The sequence below is a fragment of the Eulemur rufifrons genome, chromosome 15, assembly GCF_041146395.1.
Source record: "Eulemur rufifrons isolate Redbay chromosome 15, OSU_ERuf_1, whole genome shotgun sequence".
Lineage (NCBI taxonomy): Eukaryota > Metazoa > Chordata > Mammalia > Primates > Lemuridae > Eulemur > Eulemur rufifrons.
The window spans coordinates 36561305-36584580 of record NC_090997.1 but is presented as its reverse complement, the minus strand read 5'-3'; the positions used below and the strand labels follow the sequence as shown (position 1 = coordinate 36584580).

Genomic DNA, 23276 nt, shown 5'->3' with positions numbered 1-23276 from the left:
ATCATTTATTCCAACAAGTTTTGCCTCTAGGCCAATGCCTGGTGTCGGCATTGTGTGTGTTTATTGGGAACTGCATGTAGGAAGACAGGTGGGAAAGCAAGTTGCAGAAGCTTCTGTGATCTCCACTTCATTATCCAGAAAACATCACGCTTAAAATCTATGCACTCTTCTAGAATAGACTGAACAAAGTATTCAGTAAATCTGCATAATTTGCTGGTACATACTCAGTATGTTAAGCACGATGTGTATTTAATTGCCTTTGCTCTTGGGAAAACATTTCTCAGGTGTATAATTGAGAATCTACTAACGTAGGGGGAGGACCAGGATATAATGAGTCACAAACAAGAGGAACATTTGCAGAAAGGCCATAGCTCCTCACTTTTTTTAGGAAAGTTAGAAAAGTTTGTGCAAAATTAAGTTATTATTTTTGAAAACTTCCAGTCATTGATTTGGTCCTGAAATGTTATCCACTTACTCTCTATGGAGTTCTGTTCTTCAAATGGAGATTTCATTCTGTAGGAATTCCAGTAAATTTTGTCTCTGCTCCCATTAATTCATTCATTAAGACATCAAGGCTTTTTCCCCTAGGATGACATAATGGCTTCACTAAGTGCCAATGGCTGTGGCTTTCATAGCAATGCTGCCGAGAAAGCCCTATTCTCCTATTCCTGTTGTCTATAATTGTCACTATATGTATACAGTAAGCCTATATTGTAAGCCTGTAGGGTTGGATGGCTAGAAGAGAGAGTTTGGTGAGGAGTGGTCCAAACAGATTGGTAATTATCTACTTGAATATAAACCAAAAAAGAAACTGGTTCATGGGCAAAGCTCAAAGCTGAGCCTGAAATGGAAATTTTGTAAGCAGTTTATGCTTGGAGGCCAACTTTGGTACCCAACAGAAAACAATAAACTCTTGGCCAGACACAGTGGCTCACACCTGTAATCCCAGCCCTTTGGGAGACTGAGGCAGGAGAATCCAGGAGTTCATGACCAGCCTGAGCAACATAGTGAGACCTCTGCTCAGAAAGAAAGAAAGAAAGAGAGAGAGAGAGAGAGAGAGAGAGGGAGAGAGAGAAAGAAAAGGAAAACAGGTAGGAAATAAAGTGGAAGAAATTCCCCAAGAGGAAAAAGAACAAGAAGGAAAACAGGAAACAAAAGAAAACAGAAAAAAATGGAGGGAAGAAGCTTGTTACATAAATTAAAACACACACACACACACACACACACACACGCACATTTTAACAATGAATGAATAAATTCTTCTCTGACATGACAGGGAGATGATATGGTCTATAATGGCTTCAAGGGTGCCCATCAACACTGGGGCCTCATGGCCACCAGCCTCCAGCCCAGAGTGGAAAAGATGCTTTGACTAAAGAGCTGGCATTCACCTTAGCTAACAGACGTGCTTCAGCAATCCAAATCTAATTTTTAAACAATAAATGAAGGGTCAAAAGCACAGTATTTCAGAACTGCCACTCCCATCCTTGGCCAGATTTGACTGTTTCTTAGGATAAAGTAATGTTTGAACTCAGTGTGTGAATCCAGTGGTTGTTCTTTTAATTTTCCTTTCTATATATTTGGAAATTTTCAAACTTATCATAGTTAACACTGGGTTGCAGAATCTGGGTCAGCTCTGGAATAGAATAAAGGAACAAAACAAAACTAAATAAAACCATCCTCCTCAACTTTAACCTTCAGTGTTGGCCACTGTCCTTAGCCTTCTGGAAGATTCCCTACCCATGGCCGTGTTATCCTCCTTCCTGCCCACCTAAATATTTTCCAGGCCTTTCATGAGAACCTCCCAGCTCAAGGGGAGCCCGTACTACCAAGATAAATCTCAGCCCTTCCTCAAATGGTCTATTTTGCTACAAAATCATCACTCTCACCACCGCCCCCATCAACAAATGTTAATGCCCAAATTCACAGAGGTGATCATTGGAGTTATAGTTTATGGTCAATTTCAGTATATTACATGTTAGATAGCGACACCTTCTGGTGGAGTGTCACATTAGCACACCAGGCTCTACGAGCACATTAAATATATTGAAATAAAGAGAAAATGAAAGAAAAGGGGAGAGAGAGAGAAAATGAAGAGGGGATGCTAGTAGCTGTGCATGCCTTGTCCGGGGATTCTCATTCATGTAGGACCTTGGTTTTTTCTGGAAAAGAAGAGAAAAATCTTTTAAAAAGTTTTGCTATATTGGCCGGGCGCGGTGGCTCATGCCTGTAATCCTAGCACTCTGGGAGGCCGAGGTGGGCGGATCGTTTGAGCTCAGGAGTTCGAGACCAGCCTGAGCAAGAGCGAGACCCCATCTCTACTAAAAATAGAAAGAAATTATATGGACAGCTAAAAATATATATAGAAAAAATTAGCCGGGCATGGTGGTGCATGCCTAGTCCCAGCTACTCGGGAGGCTGAGACAGGAGGATCCCTTGAGCCCAGGAGTTTGAGGTTGCTGTGAGCTAGGCTGACGCCACGGCACTCACTCTAGCCTGGGCAACAGAGTGAGACTCTGTCTCAAAAAAAAAAAAAAGAAAAAAAAAGTTTTGCTATAAGTATAAAGGGAAAAATGGGTCAGTAGCTGGAGGGGATGTAGTATCAAAAGAGGGTTTTTCAATAGAAGGAAAAGTAATAGCATGTTTATGTGCTTCTATGCTTTTAGGAATAATCCAGTAGAAAAGGGGAAAATAATGACATAGGGAGATGAGAGAGAGTTTCTGGAAGAATGTCTTTGAGACATTCTTTGAGTCATGGTCTAAGAAAGGATGAGATGCAGGGCCTAAGTAAGGGAGTTGGTCTTAGGTAGGAGCTGAGACCAAGGATCACATAGTCACAGAAAGCAGAGTACAAGAGCAGAGATGCTGCCAGTGAGCAGATGCAGCGCTGGAAGTTCGTGGAGTTCTCTTTTGGCTTCTCTTGCTATCAGTAAAATGTGAAGCAAAGTCATCAGCTGAGAGTGAGAATCGGAAGGAAGGTATAGGAAATCCAAGAGAACTTGTGTTTAGTTCTCCAGGAGAGTGGGAAACCGAATGGACCAGGGAAATGTAGTATGATTTTATTTAAGGATCATACATTTAAAGTGAGTCCTGAAGCTTGTTTTCCTCCAGCCGTGCTCAGCTACAAGGACTCAGATAAGGAGTGGGCAGAGGGTTGGAGTTAACCATAAGTGTGGTTTTACCGATCAGGTTCAATAATCGAGAAGCAAGGTCACTGAAGCCTTAAACAGTCAGGCAATACTGATATTCTTCCTCATTGATACCCACATTCTTAATTGGTTCTCTTGATTATTTATTTATGGATAAATTGAAAGGGCCTAGGAATACAGATTTTACTAAAGCATACTTTGTACATAAACCATAAATCTCTTTTCTGTTCTTTTGGTATTCACTCACAGAAGAATTTTTATTTGTCTTTTCACTTAGGATATTATCTTCAATAAGAAGACTGTGTCCTAAGCCTCTGATATTAGACACCAGAGAAGGGACAGAAACTGAAAAGGGAAGTTGTGACAATGTAGGCGGACAGGACATATGAAGCTATTTTTCATAGTCTAATGTTTTTTTAAAACAAATCTAATTCATACATATATTGTAAAAAAAAACCATAACTCTTTCCACAGGCCATTTTTCATTGTCACTTAATTAATATGTATTGCCTATCTGTCACATACAAAACAGTGTACCAGGTGAACTTGGGAGGGGAGGACAGGATTGCAATACAAATCCTCAAGGTGTCTGCAGTCTAAAGAAAGAAACTTATATATTTACAACAAATTATTGTTCAAGGCGGGACAAAGCAAGCACTACAACACAAGTTCCGTGACATTCGTTCATCAAGTTTACAGCTAGGTACCATAGTGGGCCTGGCACATAGTCGTCACTCAGTGAATACTGGAGAATCAGTGAATGCCACAGAGAATGAATGCCACGCTGCAGGAACAAGAGGGAGCAAGGAGGGAATTCTGAATGTGAGACCTGAGAAAGCTCAGAAGAGAAGGTGGCATTTCAGCTGACCCTTATAAAGAGGCAGGAATACTGCAAACAGAGAAGGAAGAGAGAGGCCCTCAGGTATGAAAGGGCAGACAAACTGAGGTGAATACTGCAGTGCGGAAGCGCGGGAAGGCTTCAGGGCACAGGCATAGTCTCATCTGAGGACTGAGGAGCAGTATGGTGAAAGTCACGTTAGGATGGAAGACGGAAGAGAGACACCGGGAAGTGGGGTGCCTAGATTATCTGATAAAAGAGTTTTTCTTTCAGGATGATTAAAATTTTAATAATAATATCTTACATGTGAGTGCTTACTATTTGTCAGGCTCTGACTGTTTTTTTAATTTGTTTAGTTGGCACTATGTAATAATTGTACATATTCATGAGGTACATAGTGAAGTTTTGATACATATGTAGCACTCAGATCAGGTAAATTAGCATATCCGTCATCTCAAACATTTATCATTTCTTTGTGTTGGGAATATTCATCCTCCTTCCAGCAATTTGAAACTATCTATTATTGCTAACTATGGTCATCCTACTGTGGAGTTGTTCTTACTGCATGTTTACATTGTGCTAGTGGATGCTTTTTAAAAAATATTTTTGTTTGTAATTTTTATAGCTACATAGTCATCATATGTATTTATGGAGTACGTGTGATATTTTGATATAAGCATACAATGTTTAATGACCAAATCTGGATAATTAAGATATCCATCACCTCAATCACTTATCATTTCTTTGTGTTGGGAACATTCCACATCCACTCTTCTAGCTATTTTAAAATATACAATCTACGTTGTTCCCAGAGTCGGGGTGGACTAAATACTCTTCCCGAGCCAAGTTATTCAGATCATTCTACAGAGCATAACATAAAACATAAAAACAGGACCAACCCCAAAGGACTGAAGATTGTGGGGGTGACAAGGTGGAGAAAGGACCAGCACAATAGCGGGACCCCCCACATTGCAGCAGGCACTGTGAGAAGAATGGAGACGGGCAGGGCATGGGGGGCACAGTCCCCCTCAGCATGGTCCGTGCTACACCAGATAGGCCTAGAATTACCCAATGACACAGCTGCTTCTTCTAGTCTAAACAGCAATTAAAATATAATTACCAAAGCTTACTCTTTACTATGACACCTGTATTACAATCTAAAACTGTTTGAAAGGGTTATTAAAATTGATGTTCCTACACAAAAATTCACATTTTACTAACTGCAGTGGGCACTAACAGCTGGGTGTGTGACTTCTACCCCCCTCTTGTGCTTTGCCCCGATGTTGAATGGGCACCTTCACTTTGCCACGCAGCCAGTATGACTCAGGAAAAACTGACTCCAACTCCACAGTCACGATGAGCCATTTGTAATCCCAGTCCCCTGCCCTGTGATTACCCCATAAGCCAATAGCACTGGGGCATCCCTTGGCAACTGGTCTTGGGTCAGGCACATGGCCTAAGTCAGCCAGATCTAACAAAAAGGCTGCTTTTCAACAGGAATGAGAGGAAATGTGTTGCTCCAGTTGCTGCTGGCCTCCAAAAGGGGAATTTAATGGAAGCCCACCCAAAGGTGAAGTCCCCAAGTGAGGAAACACAGCCCAGGGAATGGCAGAAAGGCAGAGCCAGAGCTCCATTTTCACCACGCATCCCCTACCTCTGGCTTTCCTTTGGAAGTGATAACCTCCTTACTGTATAAACCAGATTGAGATGGACAATCTTGATTCTTCAGCTGGAAGCATCCTTACAGATCTATAAAGCAGACGTTACCAAACCTGTCTGCCTATTGTAATTACCTGAGGATCTTCAAATATTGCTGGTGCCTGTGTTCTAACCCAAAGATTATGATTTATTGACCTAGTGTGTCCTTGGGTGAGCCAGTTGATCTTTAAATTCCCTTCCTTCCTGGAGATTCTTTCCTAAGAATTTACCACTACCCAAGACTGATAGAGCACTCTGAGACGCCCCAAGGTGGCGGAGAATATGTGCTCCCACCAGTACTCTCTCCACTCCTGTAATGTAGAGAGACTTTTACGCTGTTTGACAAGATTTGAATTGCTCTCCAGCTAGCTACCCTGCTTGGATTTCTGCTTGATTTCCCCTGTCTGTACCGAGAAGATCTGGGTGTTTAGAGCCTTCCCTGGTAAAATGCAAATATAAATCTCTGTAAACCACATTTGGAATCTCAGGGGGCCATACATAGTAAGTGGTCCCAACTGTTCATCAATAATTCCTTTCTTAAATGGTAGAATGGATAAAAGGAAAGAGATGGAGTAGAAGAGGAGGAATTAAGGTCTGACTCTACTGTTAACATGCTTTGCCACCTCTAAGCTTCAGTGTGCTACTGCATAGTAAACTGAGAAAAAATAATATCTGTTTTATCTGTACAATAAAGCTTTTGTGAGAATGATATGATATAATACATTAAAAAAAATTCAAAATAAGAAGGCGCTCAATGAATGTAAGTTGTTATTATAAGAGGTCCAGAGAGTTATAAATGAAGTCTAGACCTAACCCTAATAGACCTGGCATGTCAGCAGGATAAAATGGCGTAGGGAGTTACATTCTCTGCCAGCCTCTTCCCTGGGTCCTCCCCTTCATTCTTCCTCCCACCTCCCCACATCCCCCCCGCCCCATAAAACTGTAAGCTTGTTGTGTAAATGCAACTCTAAGACACATCCTTGGCCAACTCACTTTCAGCCAGATTACCACCCTCTGAGCCCTGTCAATATAGAAATCCTAGAACTGCCACTAATAGCAGGAAGGTTATTTTGTTGCATTTTTTCCCCCTAGGTTTTTAGAAGCGCTCTACTTCCTCATCAAGAGTACACCTCTGGGCACCACAACGCTGTATCATTCCCCACTTGAAGTGTATTATGAATATGTCTATCAAAAGAGGCATCTCTCGGGAAGCTTGAGTGCTAAGTGGGGAGTGATTTTCAGAGACGTGTGTGGGAAATGGTTTCAATATTTGGCAGTTCCTGAAGGCAAGATGATTTGAGACGTTGGCTTTTTAAAAATACTCTTGATCACCTCATTATACTATTCTCTTATTTCTGAAAACGCTTCGTGATTTGTAATATTACATCTGGCAGTTGCACCAAGGTATAAATTTCATAAACCTTAGAATATTAATTTTTAGTGTATCTCATTCAATTATCCATGTATGTCACATATATCACATAAATGTGTATATTCACCAGGATATCAATCTTTCTTTTACAGATATCTCCATTAAAATAAACCATTCTGAAACTAAAGACATAGACAATGCCCCAAGAATTGAAACAACTGAAAGTACTGAAAACATGTACAAAGTGTCAACCATGAGACGAATGTACGATTTGACAAAGCATCGAACAAAAAGATCAGCATTTTTCCCAACGGGGGTTAAAGTCTGTCCGCAGGAATCCATGAAACAGATTTTAGCCAGTCTTCAAGCTTATTATAGATTGAGAGGTAAGGAGGAGATGAAACCTGTTTAGCCCTTTGTTATTTTCATCCCTTCCCTTTCATTCATCTGTAGGTTGTCTTCAGCCCCAAAATTCCAGGGTCTCTCATTTAGCCACAAGAGTTATAAAAATCAGCCCACTATATCTGATAGTAATGAATAATAAACTTTAAAAACTATGGTAGCTATCAGCTCTTATGGTTTAAAATAACGTCTGTGCAACATAGAACCATTAGGGCATTTACAAGTCACCAGAAAGCCTTAGCATCCAGATTTTACTTCATTATTTTTATTTTTGCCAAAGCTCAATAATGGATTTTAATATCCTTCTTATGAGGAACAAGCACAGGATGATTGCAATGTCAGGAACCTGAGCAAATTGATTTATGACCTAAGATTTCATTTTTCAAAAGCAACATTACACTCCAGGTCCTCTCTCCCTTCTTGATAAGTTCAAGTTGTTTGTTGCTGACCCAGCAAAAACTTCTGAAGTTTGGAAACCTGCAGGCACATTGGAGTGCAGAGGACACACAGATTAAGAGTGGTTACCAAGATATAATGCAGGTGTGTTAACAGAATTTACAGCACAATTACTATGGTTTCTAGCAGAGTTACAGCGCAGTTTTTACCCTGAGACAGCATTAGCAGGATTCTGATAGCATTCCCTGGAAATCATTGAGGAGTTAAATCACAGCACGGCCATCAGTGATTGTCCTTTTCGTTTACTGATGTGGGGGTGAAGGGAAACTTGCCCTTTCCCTCGAAAGTTCACTGAAAGATTAACTCACAATTAAGGCAGATTAATAAAAGAAAGAGGTTTATTTACCATGTGCACAGGGAGAATGACAGAATGATTACCCAATATCCCAACAGGATTCAGAGATTTTTATACCTTCCTTTTAGCAGGGAGAGGGCGATGAGGAATCTAGGCAATTCTGGTTAGGGGTTGCTAAATGGTTGCTGGAGAGGATGCATAGATGCCTGGGAGAATGAATGGATGTGGGGAGGGGGGCGGAATAGATTGACTTGTAAATTAACCTGAGAGACAGATATTATGTTTAAAATGATTTGGGCCAGGTATGGTTGCATTCTTCATCTTCTTTCCTGTAATATATTGAGTTAACAGGGAGGGGAAAGGAAGTCGATTGTTCTTTGCATGGGTTCATCTGGTTACTCAGATAGAGGGAAAGCCCCTTCCTAGGGCCTGTGGATTTCTAAGGGCCTGTAGTTCAAAATAGTCTTTATATCAAGAGTCATATTTTGGGTGGAAATTTCCTGAGCTCCTTCATTCACCATGGATGAAAAAATTCCCATGGCTGCTTCTTTAAAAGAAAAACAAATCTTTGGTAGCTACTATTAAAATTCCCCAGGTAACTGCAAATCATGCAAAGTATCTTGTCTATCTAAGGCCGAAATTCAATTCATCTTACAGGTGAAAGTTGAGGGGCTTTACGGATCCCACCTTACTCAGACTGTCGAGTTTCAGGTTGAAATGTCGGTTCTGTGTTCTTGGTTCTTGGTGCGCTCATGGCCAAAGAATGACCAGACGCACCAAAGTAAGGCAAGCACGAAAATGAGGTTTATGGAGAGGAGAAAGATAGGATTATAGGGCAAGAACAAGATACAGGTATACAGAGCGAGATACATACGCCATGGGTGATGACCGCATCCATTGTGATAGCAAAAGAGGTGTTGGTTATGGTCTCAGTCTTGTTTTATAGTGTCGGGATTGGGGCCTCCCTCGTAGCTCAGACGTCACCATGGAACCACTTTGATTGGACAATTGGGAGTTATATGGCCTGAGTCTGACTGCACATGTGGATCTCCCATGATCCTCTCTGAAAGCTGGTTGTTCTAGGTCACTTTCCAAACCCTGTCGTACCTGTGCTGCTTGGCCCGTGGGCTAGAGAGTCCTCTACATTCTTTTGCAGTTGGCACGATAAGTTCTGATTGGTAGACTGGTAGGGTATTCCCTTCTCCCCCAGGTATGGCAGTCATTTGGGAAGGGACTAAGGTGGGGTGGCACCAGGACGGGGGCCCACTTTCATCCCTACGAGACTAGGAATCTCTCGCTATCTATCTACCTACCAACACTAGATGTTTGCTTCCATTCCAAAAAGCAGAGCCACCCTGCTCTATTTAAAGCCCAATGCCTAGAGCAAGCTGGTTCAATTCTAGCCTGTGATGTGTTGCACATTATGACAACTGAGAACCCATTTCACGCTACTAACATCCAACGAAGTCCTTGTGCATGGGTTAAATTAATCTGAGGTGTTCTTATTGGAGGTATAATTAACAGTCTCAAAAATATCAAGCCTTATGTTCCTCATATGTCTCATTTTATATGGAAGTAAAAAGATATTTGCTTTCTGACAGAAGCCACACCCACAGAAAAATGAAAAGAACTGGATCATAGTCAGGAGGGCTCTAATTATAGACAATCAAGTGCAGTGTATTAATACTCTGAGGTCCTGGCAGAGCACCACCACAAAGCATGTTCTCAGTAAACACTTGTTGATGGGCACAGAAGACAAAGAGCCCATTGGGACTGTAAAGAAAAGACTGTGACGTGTAAATTCCTCATTTTGAGTGTGCCTACACATTGATCAGATAATGACACTGGTAAATTCCATCTTTGTTTCTTCAGGGATAGAAGCATAAACATGTAGTATTTGCATCACCTTGAATATGAACACAACTATTCCTAACTATTTTCATATGATTTCTAATTCTTTACAACATTCTCAAAGAGGAGTCACTGCGGGTATTTGTAGAATAGACTACTTATTGCTGCAACCAAATTCATAGCTCTGAGTTTTTATTCTTAGCTGTTTTTTCTTGATTAGGTTGCCTCTTTCATTCTGTTTCCCTGGATAAAGCAAACCGTTGTTTTTCTCCCCACAGCAATGACAGTCCATTATCTTTATGGCTGCCCCTGGGTGATATGAAATTTTACTATTCATCAGTGTGGGTTTCTTAAGTCTAACAAATTGGTTCACAAAGAAACAAGAGCCAACTACAAAGCGTGTTCCTTTGACAGAGGAACCCACTATTCTTGTGCTACTTTTACAAAATTATTTGTTGACATCTTTCAAACTTAGGGGAGAAAGCTCCCATATTCCTAAATCAAATGGAACATTGAGTTATTTCTTTTCCCAGTGCTTAAAGCAACACCGTGAAAATGCTCTGAGATTTGTGGTAGAATCATTGATATGCTCATCCCAAAGCACAAATGCAAAAGAGGCAAATTTGTTTCTGGTCGTCTCCAGACTGAAGTCTGCTTCTCCCCAGCCCAACTCCCTGCCTTAGGGACACCCCTCCTCAGGCCTCCACCTCATCCCACCATGTCTCTCCCTCCCACTCCCTCTCTCTCTTTTTCCCTCAACCCCGATGTCAAAAGCTAGATCTTACTTCCACATTGACGTGTGACTTAGAGAAGGTTAGAGACAGGGTCCCTCTTCTTGCTACCCCAAGCGCTGTCTGCAGACCAACAGCAGCACCACCACCTGGAACTTGTTGGAAAGGCAGAATCTCACATCCCATCCCAGACCTACTGCCAGGACTTGCATTTTAAGGAGATCCCCAGGTAATTCATTTGCACTCTAAAGTTCTAGAAGCACTGATATAGAGAACACCTAGCCAACAGTCCCATTGTACCCATAAGAAAACTGAGATCTGATGCAGTAAAGTGGCACGCTCAGGGGCACAGTTGGCGGCAGAGCAGGGATAGAACCCAGCATCCTGACTCGCATTCCGGTGTGTTATCTCTCCATCTACTGTGCACCCAACCCTGCACTGGGCATTTTCATATGCCATTGGCCTAACATGATACTTCCCAATTGTGAATAACTATCTGCAGTTCTGGCCCTCCAGTTACAGACATGCATGCCTGGCCTCCAGGGTACGTGTTCCCTGGGGTTTACCTACATCATCAAACAGCCCAGGGTATGACCTTCAGCAGAAAGGCTAACGTCCTGTGGCCAGATTTAAGGCATTGGCCAGCAACCATAGGAAGACCAGGGAGGCAAGGTGTTGGATTTCTCTAGAATCCCTGTGGCAATCCCGGCCCCGTAGGCTCAGAAGAGGATGGTACAAAACAGGTAAATCAAAGAATGAGAAAAATCCAACTTTGAGAAGTTTCTGAATCCCTCCCAACTCTGAGATCCTTTGATGCCTCAACTTTCAAGGATTTTTTTTATACTTCTCAGTAAGGATGGGGCACTATCCTGGTGGGTTGTGGGCTGGTACTCCCAATCACAGAAGGATTCTGTACCTTCTGGTTTGCGGGAAGCTTCTAAGAGGCCAGAAAATTACATCAGAGGAGCCACAAGAAAGAAGAGTCTGAGACTTCACCCTTCACATTATGTTCCCTGTAAACTACTGTGGCCCTAGGGAAATAACTCTTCAAGCAGCTTCAGACGTTGTGCTTCAGAGAGAAAGTTTTCTCAAAGCTTTTATGAAACTTTTTGGGGGAGGAGCAGGGATCTGGGGAGCTCTGTGTCCGGCAGTAGGAGGAAGGACAGCAGGGAAAGAGCCTGATTAAGAAGATGCAATCACCAAAAACAAGCACCTCCTACTTGACAGCTCAGCCTCAATCTCCCCAACCATATGAGAGGGCGCTGCCTGCAGAAACTCTGCATAACTGGTGATACGTCCTCAGGCTACAAAGCACGCAGGAAAATGAACTTGTATATACATCTGTCTACATCAGGCATGATGCTTGCAAGTGTGAGTTTGGGCTCAACTAGGAACTGCTAGGCTCAACTGAGAACAAAATTAGCCTTAAATTGGACTGAAGTTTACTTTCCTTTTAAGGAAATCTTCATCTGTGACCAAAAACAACACACCCAAGGTCATGCCTAACAGGCAGGAGATTATTACATTATGTCTTCCCAGATGCTTGTTACACAGATACTGTCCGTGAAAGTCACCAACCCTAGGCCCTCAAAGGCAGTGTTAGTTTATTTTTTATGCATTATTGTATCTCTGGCACTTAAATGGATTTTGAACTAAACTAGCAGGTACACTGGGAAAAGATGGAAAGGCAAAATAACATCCCCAAAGAGAGTGTGCAGAATGTAGGCAACAAGGATAGCAAGGACAGCTGATTTGCTCAGACTAAACACACAACTCTTAGGGTTTGGACAAAGCTGAAAACATCCAAGCGTTGTTTCCTTCTTGCATGGTATGTAGACTCCTGACTAGAGATGAAGGCCCAGAGACTGCATGATGGTTGGTATCAGGAAAAGCATTAAAATGCCCTGATCCTTACCTGGAAAGAGACAGGTCATGTTCACAAAAGTGAGTTCTCTAGGGCAAGCCTATTCCATTGCTTCCCACATGTGTTGACCCCTGTTATTTTCCCAAACGTGGGAAACTAGATGGCACATTTGAGGTGGTAGGGACTGCGCCCTCTTCTGTCTGTGTGTGCTACTAATTATAAAAGATCAATTACCTTGAAGGTTCTGGCCAGGTGGCTGCTCATAAATGACCTGAGCTTCTATTGATCTGGAATTCTCTCTGCCTCATAAAACAGAAATCCAGACATAGATCAAGTGGGCACCAGGGAGATGAGGCAGAGGCATAAGAGTTTCCAAACTGGTCTTATCTCCCTTTGTCTTTCCCACAGCCCTTTTTCTCAGCACAGCAGTGTTCTTTAAGTGTTTCTTTAGAATGTTAGGTGGTGTCAGCCTCTGCCACAAAGGCTCCAATTGCTTCCCTTCCCCTGAGAGGTAAAAATCAGCATACTACAACTGCTTTTAAGAGAGTCTTCCAACAGTTTTTGCTCACTTAAACCCCTAAAGTAATTTTTATGCTATATATGCACTTGTACACTTTTCAGTTGATATCGAAAATTTTTCATCATGTTTAATAAGATAGGATGTAATTTTCAATGAGTTGCAAATATTGATACTTAAAATAGAACAAGAATTGTATCATTCTTACATATCCAGTGGAATCTACCATGGCCATTCAATACCTACCATCAAATTCTCTTAACAAATACATGAGCAAACACTTCCAAACAGTAGGGAATGTCACATGGTTCCTTTTTCTCCATACATCCATATTTCCTTTCCACTTCCCTCTGAGGGTCTTATTTTAATGTAATTTATATTAATACTTGGAAATCTGTTATTGATTGCTCTAAAATACTTCTTAGTAACAAAAATATAAATAAAGTATATAAAGTGAAATTACATTTTTTATTTCCTATGACTACAGGCTTTATGTGTAAAAATAAATTTCTTTTGGATTCAGTTTTAATAATTTTAATATACAATTGATTAAAATAAATCTATATAATAAATTTGACAAATTTCTTTAAGTTTTTATTGACAGATGGAAGTAGGATGAGGTACACATTTTGTGAGTATTAATATTTATAAATACAAAATTGGAAATGCAAAATTAAAAACAGGGCTTTGGAAGGAATCAGTGTAAATAAAGGATTCACAGCTTAAGCTTCCTAAGCTTCTGCCTTTTGATTGATGAGATTGTTTTGGTTTTGCTTCTCTGTTAATTTATGTACAATTAGTCATTATTTATATTGAGTATTCCTAAAAGGAGACAGAGTTTATATCAATTTTATCCCTATTATTTTACTTAGTTTCAGTTAAGTGCTGAGAAAACTTGTTTACATAAATAAATAGATGGGAAATGATGGATTTTTCTTACAGTAATGTGCTTATTTTTCAAATGCCTTTGGCATTATACGCCAATAATCACATCATAAACTTTCATGATCATTTTTAGTGATCTATCAGCTGACAACTCCCTAAGGATTCCTTCTAATTTGTTGAAAGCAAGGAATCAGAAATCACCTGAGTTGTCAAAATGTGTGTTATCCCTCCACTAGGTTCACTCTCTCAATCTCAGTATTGTTCCCTCAAATTGTCTCTTTGTGCGGCAACCCAGAGGTGCTGTGCCCCAGTGCGATTGGGATGGATGAATGGGGAAGGATTGTGACCTAAGGTGAAGTGAAAAGGGAGAGGTGTGTCCTCAGGGAGACCGATTTTAGTGAAGCATGCACAGGGAAGCTGAGACCTGGAAAGTAATTCCTTTTAAATGTCTGTGTGCCTGCCCAGCACTTGCAAAGTCTTCAAGTACAGCCAGGGTAGCTGTACCCCAGTTTGGAGACTGCTGGTCTACCATGCCCTACACAGTCTGTGTCTGCCTCACTGCATCTTTCTGTCTTCATTCTCTATTACTCTCAACCTTGCTCTGGCCACACTGACGTCATTGCTCTTCTTTCAATGCTCCTGGCAGTCCCCAGCCTAGGGACCTTTACTTTTCTCAAAATGTTCAAAAGTCACCTTTATAGTGAAGTCTTCCTCAACCATCCTATTTCAAATTGCAGTCTTAAACTCCCCCCCAACACACACACACACGTATACTATATTCCCTATCTCCTTTTTTTACATTTTTAATTGACACAAAATAATTGTATATATTTATGGAGTACATAATTATGTTTCTATACATACCATGCATAGTGATCAGATGAGGGTAATTAGCATATCCATTATCTCAAACTTTTATCATTTCTCTGTGTTGGGAAAGGATCCTCTGAGAGGATTCAATATCCTCTCTTCTAGCTATTTGAAATATATATTATTAACTATAGTCACCATACCATACTCTAGATCAGTGGTCCCCAACCTTTTTGGCACCAGGGACAAGTTTCATGGAAGACAATTTTCCCACAGACCAGGGTAGGGCATGGTTTCGGGATGATTCAAGTGCATTACATTTATCCTACAGTCAAACCTCTCTGCTAATGATAATCTGTATTTGCAGCCACTACCCAGCGCTAGCATCACTGCCTCAGCTCCACCTCAGATCATCAGGCATTAGATTCTCAAAAGGATCCCACAACCTCGTAGATCCCTCTCATTCACAGTTTACAGTAGGATTCACACTCCTATGAGAATCTAATGCCCGGCTGATCTGCCAGGAGGCAGGGCTTATGTGGTGATGCAAGCGATGGGGAGCACTATAAATACAGACGAATCACCCGTGGCTCACCCCTCTGCGCGACCTGGTTCCTAACAGGCCACAGGTACCAGTTCATGGCCTGGGGTTTGGGGACCCCAGCTCTAGGTGACTAGAATTTACTGCTTTTATCTAATTGTAATTTTGTATCCTTTAATAAATCTCTCCCTGGCCCTCCCTTCCCCCTACCTTTCTCAGCCTCAAATATCCTCTGTTCTCCTTTTTACTTCTATGAGATCAACTTTTTGTAGTTTCAGCATATGAGTGAGAACACATGGTGTTTAATTTCTGTTCCTGGCTTATTTCCCTCAACATAACATCCTCTAGTTCCATCCATGTTGCCACAGATGACAGTATTTCAACCTTGTTTTTAAGGCTGAATAGTATTCTACTGTGTACATAAACCACATTTTCTTTATCCATTCATCTGTTGTTGCACACTTGGGTTGATTCCGTATTTTGGCTGTTGTGAATAGTGCTGCAATAAACATGGGGGTGCAGACGACTCTTCAATAAACTGATTTCTCTTCGTTTGGATAAATGTGCAATCCCTATTTTCTTTCTTTTCTTTTTCTCCATAGCATATAGTAGGTGTTCAATAAATATTTACTAAATGACCTAATTTCTAGGGGCTGTAAATTAGTGTGTCGACATAAGCCGTGAAAGAACTTTCCATGCTATGAGATTGAACCTGGGTTGGGGTAAGGACACGGCCATTTTCCACCCCCGATGGCTCTATATTGCAGTGTGTCAGGAAGTGGTGTGGGAAGCATATCGGATCTTTCTGGATCGCATCCCTGACATAGGAGAATACCAGGACTGGGTCAGCATCTGCCAGCAGGAGACCTTCTGCCTCTTTGACATTGGCCAAAACTTCAGCAACTCCCAGGAGCACCTGGATCTTCTTCAGCAGGTGAGCCTAAACACCGTATGGTTGTTTGGAACACTAACCGAACAGCTCCCAGGCCTCCAGCCCCCGCCCCTTTTGAATTAGTTTCCCCCAGCATGAGGGTTAGTTGAAGAAATGCTTGCAGATATCTGATAAAGGCCAACAGGAATTTTATTACTGCAAAATAATATTGCACTGGCAGGTAGAAGTGTAGTTGAAGAGAGAAGGGAATGAAAATAGACTTTAGCTCTTCCATTAGCATTATCTCCTGGTAAAATTACCTTTTTCTTTTTTCAGAGAATAAAACAGAGCAGCTTTCCTGAGAGGTAAGTATCCAAAATAGAGTGCTGCGTGCTCTTGACTTTAGAAAGATCATATAATAGAGTGAAATTAAGCTATTGTACCTTTATAACTTTATGTCAGCCACTAAGATCTGTGTAGGTTATTCTGACAGACAATTTATGCATATATTGTGCTGAAGATACATGGAATAGAAAAGAAAAATGTATAGACCTTATAGATGGAGATAGATGTTTGCATTGTTTTCAGATAAAATGAATTCAGCACTATGTGATATGTATTTAATGTGTATCTTCACTTATATGAAGCCATTAAAACAGTTTGATTTTTAGAATTTATGGTAAACTATTAGTTAGTTACATCTGGAAAATACTTAATATAATCAGAGAGCTACCTGAATTTTGAACTCTCATTTGGTATTCTTTAAAGTGTTAGTATTTCTCAAACTAAAGTACTAAAGCACTGGAAACTATATCATCAAGAATTGAATATTAAATAAGAAAATCACAAAGCAAAAAAAAGGAAAAGGAAAGGAACGTGTATTAGATAAAATGATTAAAGAAGAGAGATGTTGCCAAACTCTAAACTCACAAAATACCTATGGTTTATAACTTTTAGAAATCTAAATCTGAAGATAAAACTACAAAGAGAGACACAAATGTGGCCATATCACTTACTGGAGAAACTTTATAATGCCTTTCACATTTGTTCCTTTGTGTCTACTCCCTTTGCCACCAACCTAGTCCAGATTGGTGGACCTTATTAATTAACTTATTAATTACCTCTGTGAAAAATGTCAAAATCTCAAATCTGACCTCCCTAACAGATGTCCCTGTCTCTAATCTCTTCTCCTTAATTTGCATAACTGCTGCTGGATTAATAAGTCTGAAATATTCTTTTTGTTACATTGAGCCCTGCTCAATGACTTTCAAAAGATTCCTACACCTTCCCCTTGCCCTTCTGAATATCCACTCCCCACCCTTCTCCAGCTCACCTCTGTGCTCAGGAGGCTGCTGGTAAGAACTGCATCAGTAGCATCACTTGCCCTCTGGCTTCTGATTAGGGCCAGCCAGTGGGGAGGAAGAGGTCAGAGGGAAAGAGGACGTGAGGGCATGGAGTTCACCACACACACACCTGCAGAGTCTTTGAGCCTTCTCATGGCCTTCTTCAACTTCATCTCACCTCCTGCCAGGCAGCTCTTTCCACAGAGCCTTCTCTAGTCTCTGGCTCCTGCTATCCTCCCACCCTCCTGGCCTCGGGGTAGTTTTAGCACTCTGCTGTTACTTGCCCTGTGGCCCCTCACTCTCCCCTGTGGTTGTGCCCACACTCTTCCCACAACTTAGTAAATAATCCTTTCATTAAACTTTGTTCAAATTACCTCACTATGAATGAGTTATCTGTTTTCTGCTAGGACCTCCACTGAGGCAGAGGCCGAACTAATTAGTGAAGACCTTCCACCCCCTGACCTTTCCACCTTGGCTTCACATTACCCATAATCCAACTGCTGCCACCATACCAGTGAGCACAGACCACACCCCACTCACCCCGGACTCAGACCCAAGCCTTTCCCTCTTGCCTGGAAGAACCTCCCTTGTCCACCCCACCTATCCAAGCCCTACTCCTGTTCAAGCTCCAGGTGGAGTCCCACCTCCCCATGTTGTCTTAATGGCCTATTTGAGCCTGCAGCAATTTTCCCTGCTTTGAACCTTGCACTCTGTTTGGCACTTACATTTCTACTTCACATTTCCTGGCTTTCTCCTGTTTCCCTGTGACAGTGTAAACCCCTCAAGAGCAGGAACTATTTCACACCTTTCCACCTACTACACAAAACTGAGCAAAGTCCTATTTTGTCAATCAGTTATGCCTATCAAGCCACTCTTTTAAGAATTGTAAAAAGTGATTTCCAAGAGAAATAATGTGACTTAGGAAAATCTTAATACTAGGGTATTACCTTTGTTCACAAGACAGAGACATATTGGCTTCTCTGATTTAAATACTTTACTGACTTCTCCATTTTCAAAAAAAAGAAAGAAAGAAAGAAAAAAAGAAAGAAAGAAAGAAAGAAAGCAAAAGAATGTACCAAATCTTTATAGAGAAACGTTAATTATAAGAAACAATTATCACGCCAGAAAGAGAAAGAAGAAAATCATTCTATCCACTCCTGTGCCTGCCAGCATTGCTGGAAAGAAAGAAGGAGCATGAAACAAACATTTTACATTAACTGTGATTACCAAGTTGTTTAAAAAAAGAAAAAGGAAAGAAATTCTCTTTTATTTTGAACCTTTCCAAGAAGACAAAACAGAAAATTTTCTCACCTGACTAGCCCATAAATCTGCCAATTTCAAGTGATTTTGAAATAAAGGCTACTGTAAGAACTGTGTGGCCCAGCTTCCCAATTTACAGCTTCTCGGTGACAGGATAGATTGGCAGTTTAGTGGTAGAATCACACCTTTTAGTAAAGGACAAGGAAACAGCATCCCACACAGAGTCTTGCACAAGTGAGCTGTTAACTTGTAACTAATGCAATAGCCAGCCTTTCACTAACTATTCTTCTTGGCTATTTTCTTTCTTACAACAAGGCAAAACAAGGAGACAAGTAATTAGAAGGAAGGGAGATCTTACTATTTTCTTTAATTTTTTATTTCAGCATATTACGGGGGTACAAATGTTTAGGTTATGTATATTGTCTTTGCCCTGCCTGAGTCAGAGTTTCAAGCGTGTCCATCCCCAGACAGTGCCCTCCACACCCGTTAGGTGTGAATATACCCATCCCCTCCTCTCTGCTCCTGGAGAGCTTACTAGTAATATAAACAAAGATCTATAAAATTTAAAAAACTGTCTAAGTCATAAACACTATATATAATGTTTGATATGAGAGTTTATTAAATATAATCTCCATTAAAAACTACTTATTAAGTACACTGTATAATACCAGAAAAAAAAATAACAAGAAGAGCTGGTTCCAAATTCTACTGTGAATCTGAGTTTATATTTGGCCTCTGTGGACCACTGTAGTTATCCATGTTTACAACTGACATCCATTCTGACTGGTTAGAACCTGTGCCTGACTGATTGATAATATTTTGTATATTACACTTATTAGCACTTTGGCAGAATTGGGTGTAGCAGAAATATGTAGATGGTACTATTGGCTATAACCAATCTAGATGACTCTGAAACAACAGAACTTCTAGCTGTTCCCTTTGATCTTACCACCATCATGAGCCACAGATAATTAGATCAAATATATTGATCAAATACTGTTATATTATACTAACACAGACACAATCCTGTGGTACTTAATAGCTGACAGCAACAGATCTTTCAGTGAGCTTCAAAAATATATCACTATCAGTATTCCTCTCTAAATAATGCTTGCTAAGATGAACCAACATTATCTGCAGACAGCTTTACCACCATGCCCTTGTGTCTGCCCCTAGAACATCTTCCACACTGTCATCCCTTGGCACTGCAAACCTATCCCCAGTTTCCTGGCTGGTCACCATGGCAGACAATGATTGTGTCCAGAATACAGATGTAATACACCTGCATTACATATAAAGCAGCTTCTCTCCCATTACTGTAACCACAAGAGTTGCGTTATTAGATAAGCTTAATGACTCTGGATATGCAGACTTGAGGGTCTGGGATTTTAGGAGGAATATTTCAGTCACAGAGCATGTCATCAATTATCAAGAACCCAGAGTGAGCACAATGGGACTGTAAAACATCAAGCCCTAAAGATCAGCATTGCCTACTATGGAAATCCTCCCCAGGACCACACAAAACTGATGGAAAGCCCTGGAGTCAAACATAGCCATTTTAAGAGGCTGTTAAATTTTTCTTCAATGAGAATACATTCAAATATTACTTCTGTAATAAAAGAAAACATAGGTAAATCCAGTTTTAAACTATACTTTTTCTCTAATTTTTAGGTCTATTCAGTATAGGCAAATTTAAATGTATGTCCCCTACTGTCAGCAAGTTTCTTGTCACCACCTCTGTTTTCTTTTCTGTTGTGCTAATAGAAAAGATGAAATATCTACAGAAGAGACGTTGGAAGAGCCTGGTGAAGCCCCTGTGTTTTCAACAGGTAAGCTTAGATCTCATTTCATCTGCCTCCAAACTTTAATTCAAATCATCATGAAACCATGTTATCTACAAAGCAATCCTTAACTGAAGTTAACAAAGTTTATAATGTACTTTCTCAAACTAACTCATATTCCTAACCTTATAAAATAATTTAAATTTTATTGTATAAAACGTAGAAAATATAGGAAAGAATAAAGGTTAAACCAAATCATCTATTATCTACAATTTAGGGGCAACCGTCATCATTTTTGCCTATTTTCTGCCATCTTTCTCCTATTACATGTATGTATTACTGAGATCATACTTAAGAGTTAGTATCACTTTTTTTACTTAACATAATGTAAAGAACATTAGTTCCACTAAAACTTCAATAATCATTTTGATGACTTCCAACATTCTGTTGTAGCTATACAAATGTAATCAATGAGACCATTCCATCATTGTTGTGTTTATAAGCTATTACAAATAATGCTTTTCTCTTCTTTTTTTTTTTTTTTTTTTTTGAGACAAGCTGGAGTGCAGTAGCATGATCAGAGCTCACTGCAGCCTCAAACTCCTGGACTCATAGCTCACTGCAGCCGGAAACTCTTGGGCTCAAGTGACCCTCTTGCCTCAGCCTCTTGAGTAGCTAGTACTACAGGCACACACCACCATGCCTGGCTAATTTTTTTTTTTACGTTTTGTAGAGACGAGGTCTCACTACTTTGCTCAGGCTGATCTTGAACTTCTGGCCTCAAGCAATCCTCCTGCCTCAGCTTCCCAAGGTGCTGGAATTACAGGTGTGGACTACCATGCTCAGCCACAAATAATGCTTTAATTAACATATTTAAACACAAATCTTTGTCAAATCACTGACTTCTCAAAATAGACTAGTGAATCAAAGACTATGAATCTTAAGGCTTTTGATAGATTTTTGCCAAATTTGTTTTCCAGAAATTTTGTTATAATTTAAATAACACAATAAGATAGGTCAAAAGAGCCTATCTTATTGCACACTTGCTAATGCTAAATATTACTATTTGTTTTAATGTTTGCCAAAAGGAAAGGGAAAATAATTTTTCCTATTTTTATTAGATGTTTGAAATTTCTCTTTCATGTATTTTTCTATTACAGTCTTTCCATTTTCTCATATAATTTAAGAATACTTTTAAATATACAATATAAAACTGTCCTCTAAGCAATGTTTTCCTCAGTATATTTGATTTTTAGTTATGTTAATAATGCTTTAAGAAATCAAATTTTGATGACTTTAAATCTAGAAATGAGAAAATAGAGATTTTTTAAACAAATAATATTATTTTCCCATTTCTTTATTTACTGACATACAGAGAAAGCTGTATTTTAGTATTTCAGAAAGCTGTGACTATATTTTAGTATTTTTCATAAATTCAGGTATTTTACCATTTCTGCGCTGACTTGTAGCTAATAATACAAGAACGCTAGGACAATTTCAATTATTAAAAATATTAGTGGTAAAACACATTTTTTTAACTATAAAAGAAGAGCTACATATTTGTTAATTCCCCTTATAAACAGCTCAAATTTGACATGCAACCCTTAATAACATCTTATTCAAGAAAGTATTACTTACAGGAGAAATAATATTGAAAGATGCTTTTCACTGACTTCATTTTTAAGGTTGAAAAATAACCAAAATTAATGTGAGAATTGAAATTTGTATTTCTATTTTTTAAATTTGAAGTTAGTATATTTTAGCTGAAAGAAGTTTTTAGCTGAAAAGAAGTAATCTTGTAAGACAAGATTAAATTTAGTAAGATAAACAAAACAATAAGTTAAAATGAACTCTTTATTATAAATTATTTTTTATCTACAAAAACTTTGAGAGAATGGTGGACAAATGATATGATGCAACATGCACTATATATTTCAGTTCCAGCAGCAAATGTGTTGGCATCATTTTCCCAGTGCTCCTGGGCATCTAAGATTGAGGTTCACACACAGATACTTCTACTGTTGAGATTATTTCCAAAATGCACCTACAAAAAAACTGCCAGATCCTAACTGCAACGAAAGCAGTTCTCATCATACTTCTCGGACACAGCATCAGTGATGATCTAATGCAGAAAGAGAGTTGAAAATCTTCTAACAGTGTGAACCTGGGGACACCTTGAAGACTTTACTCAAAAGAAAACTCTCTCTTCTCCCAACTTTCACTGTCCACCCTAACCCCTCCATTACAATTACTGATAAAACTTGCAAGTGTAGTGGAATTTGGATATATAAGTTTGCGATTCAAAAATTAAATTTTCCTTATCTTTAACCTGAAACCTTAAAATGTAAATGCAACACTCCCTGGGAAAGGAGGACATTAAGTGGGTTCAGACACTGATTGTAACCGCATTTTTCAGTTATAATAAAGTTTCCTGAGACTAGATTTTGATAGGGAAATGTTAGCAGGTGTCTTAGGTGTGAAGAGTGAAATATCTCCAAAACAGGCTGAATGCATTAGAAGATAAACCCAGGCTACCTAATATTTGTTCTTAGTTTTCATAGTGTGGGTAATTTCTCTTTTCAAGGCAATAAAATGGAAGGATACCCAAATGA

General features: G+C 39.8%; 1 protein-coding gene across 2 annotated transcripts in view; it reads left to right on the top strand.

The window, feature by feature from the left end:
* The window catches only part of IMPG1 (interphotoreceptor matrix proteoglycan 1), a 127711-nt gene that overhangs the window by 11627 nt on the left and 92808 nt on the right, over positions 1–23276 (top strand). The window contains exons 2-5 of one of the 2 annotated variants that reach the window (XM_069488551.1): positions 7210–7443; positions 16177–16343; positions 16617–16645; positions 20648–20712. In XM_069488551.1, the coding sequence (XP_069344652.1) occupies positions 7210–7443; positions 16177–16343; positions 16617–16645; positions 20648–20712 (495 nt within the window). The remainder of the gene's footprint in view (positions 1–7209; positions 7444–16176; positions 16344–16616; positions 16646–20647; positions 20713–23276) is intronic. The other variant, XM_069488552.1, reaches the window with a different exon arrangement.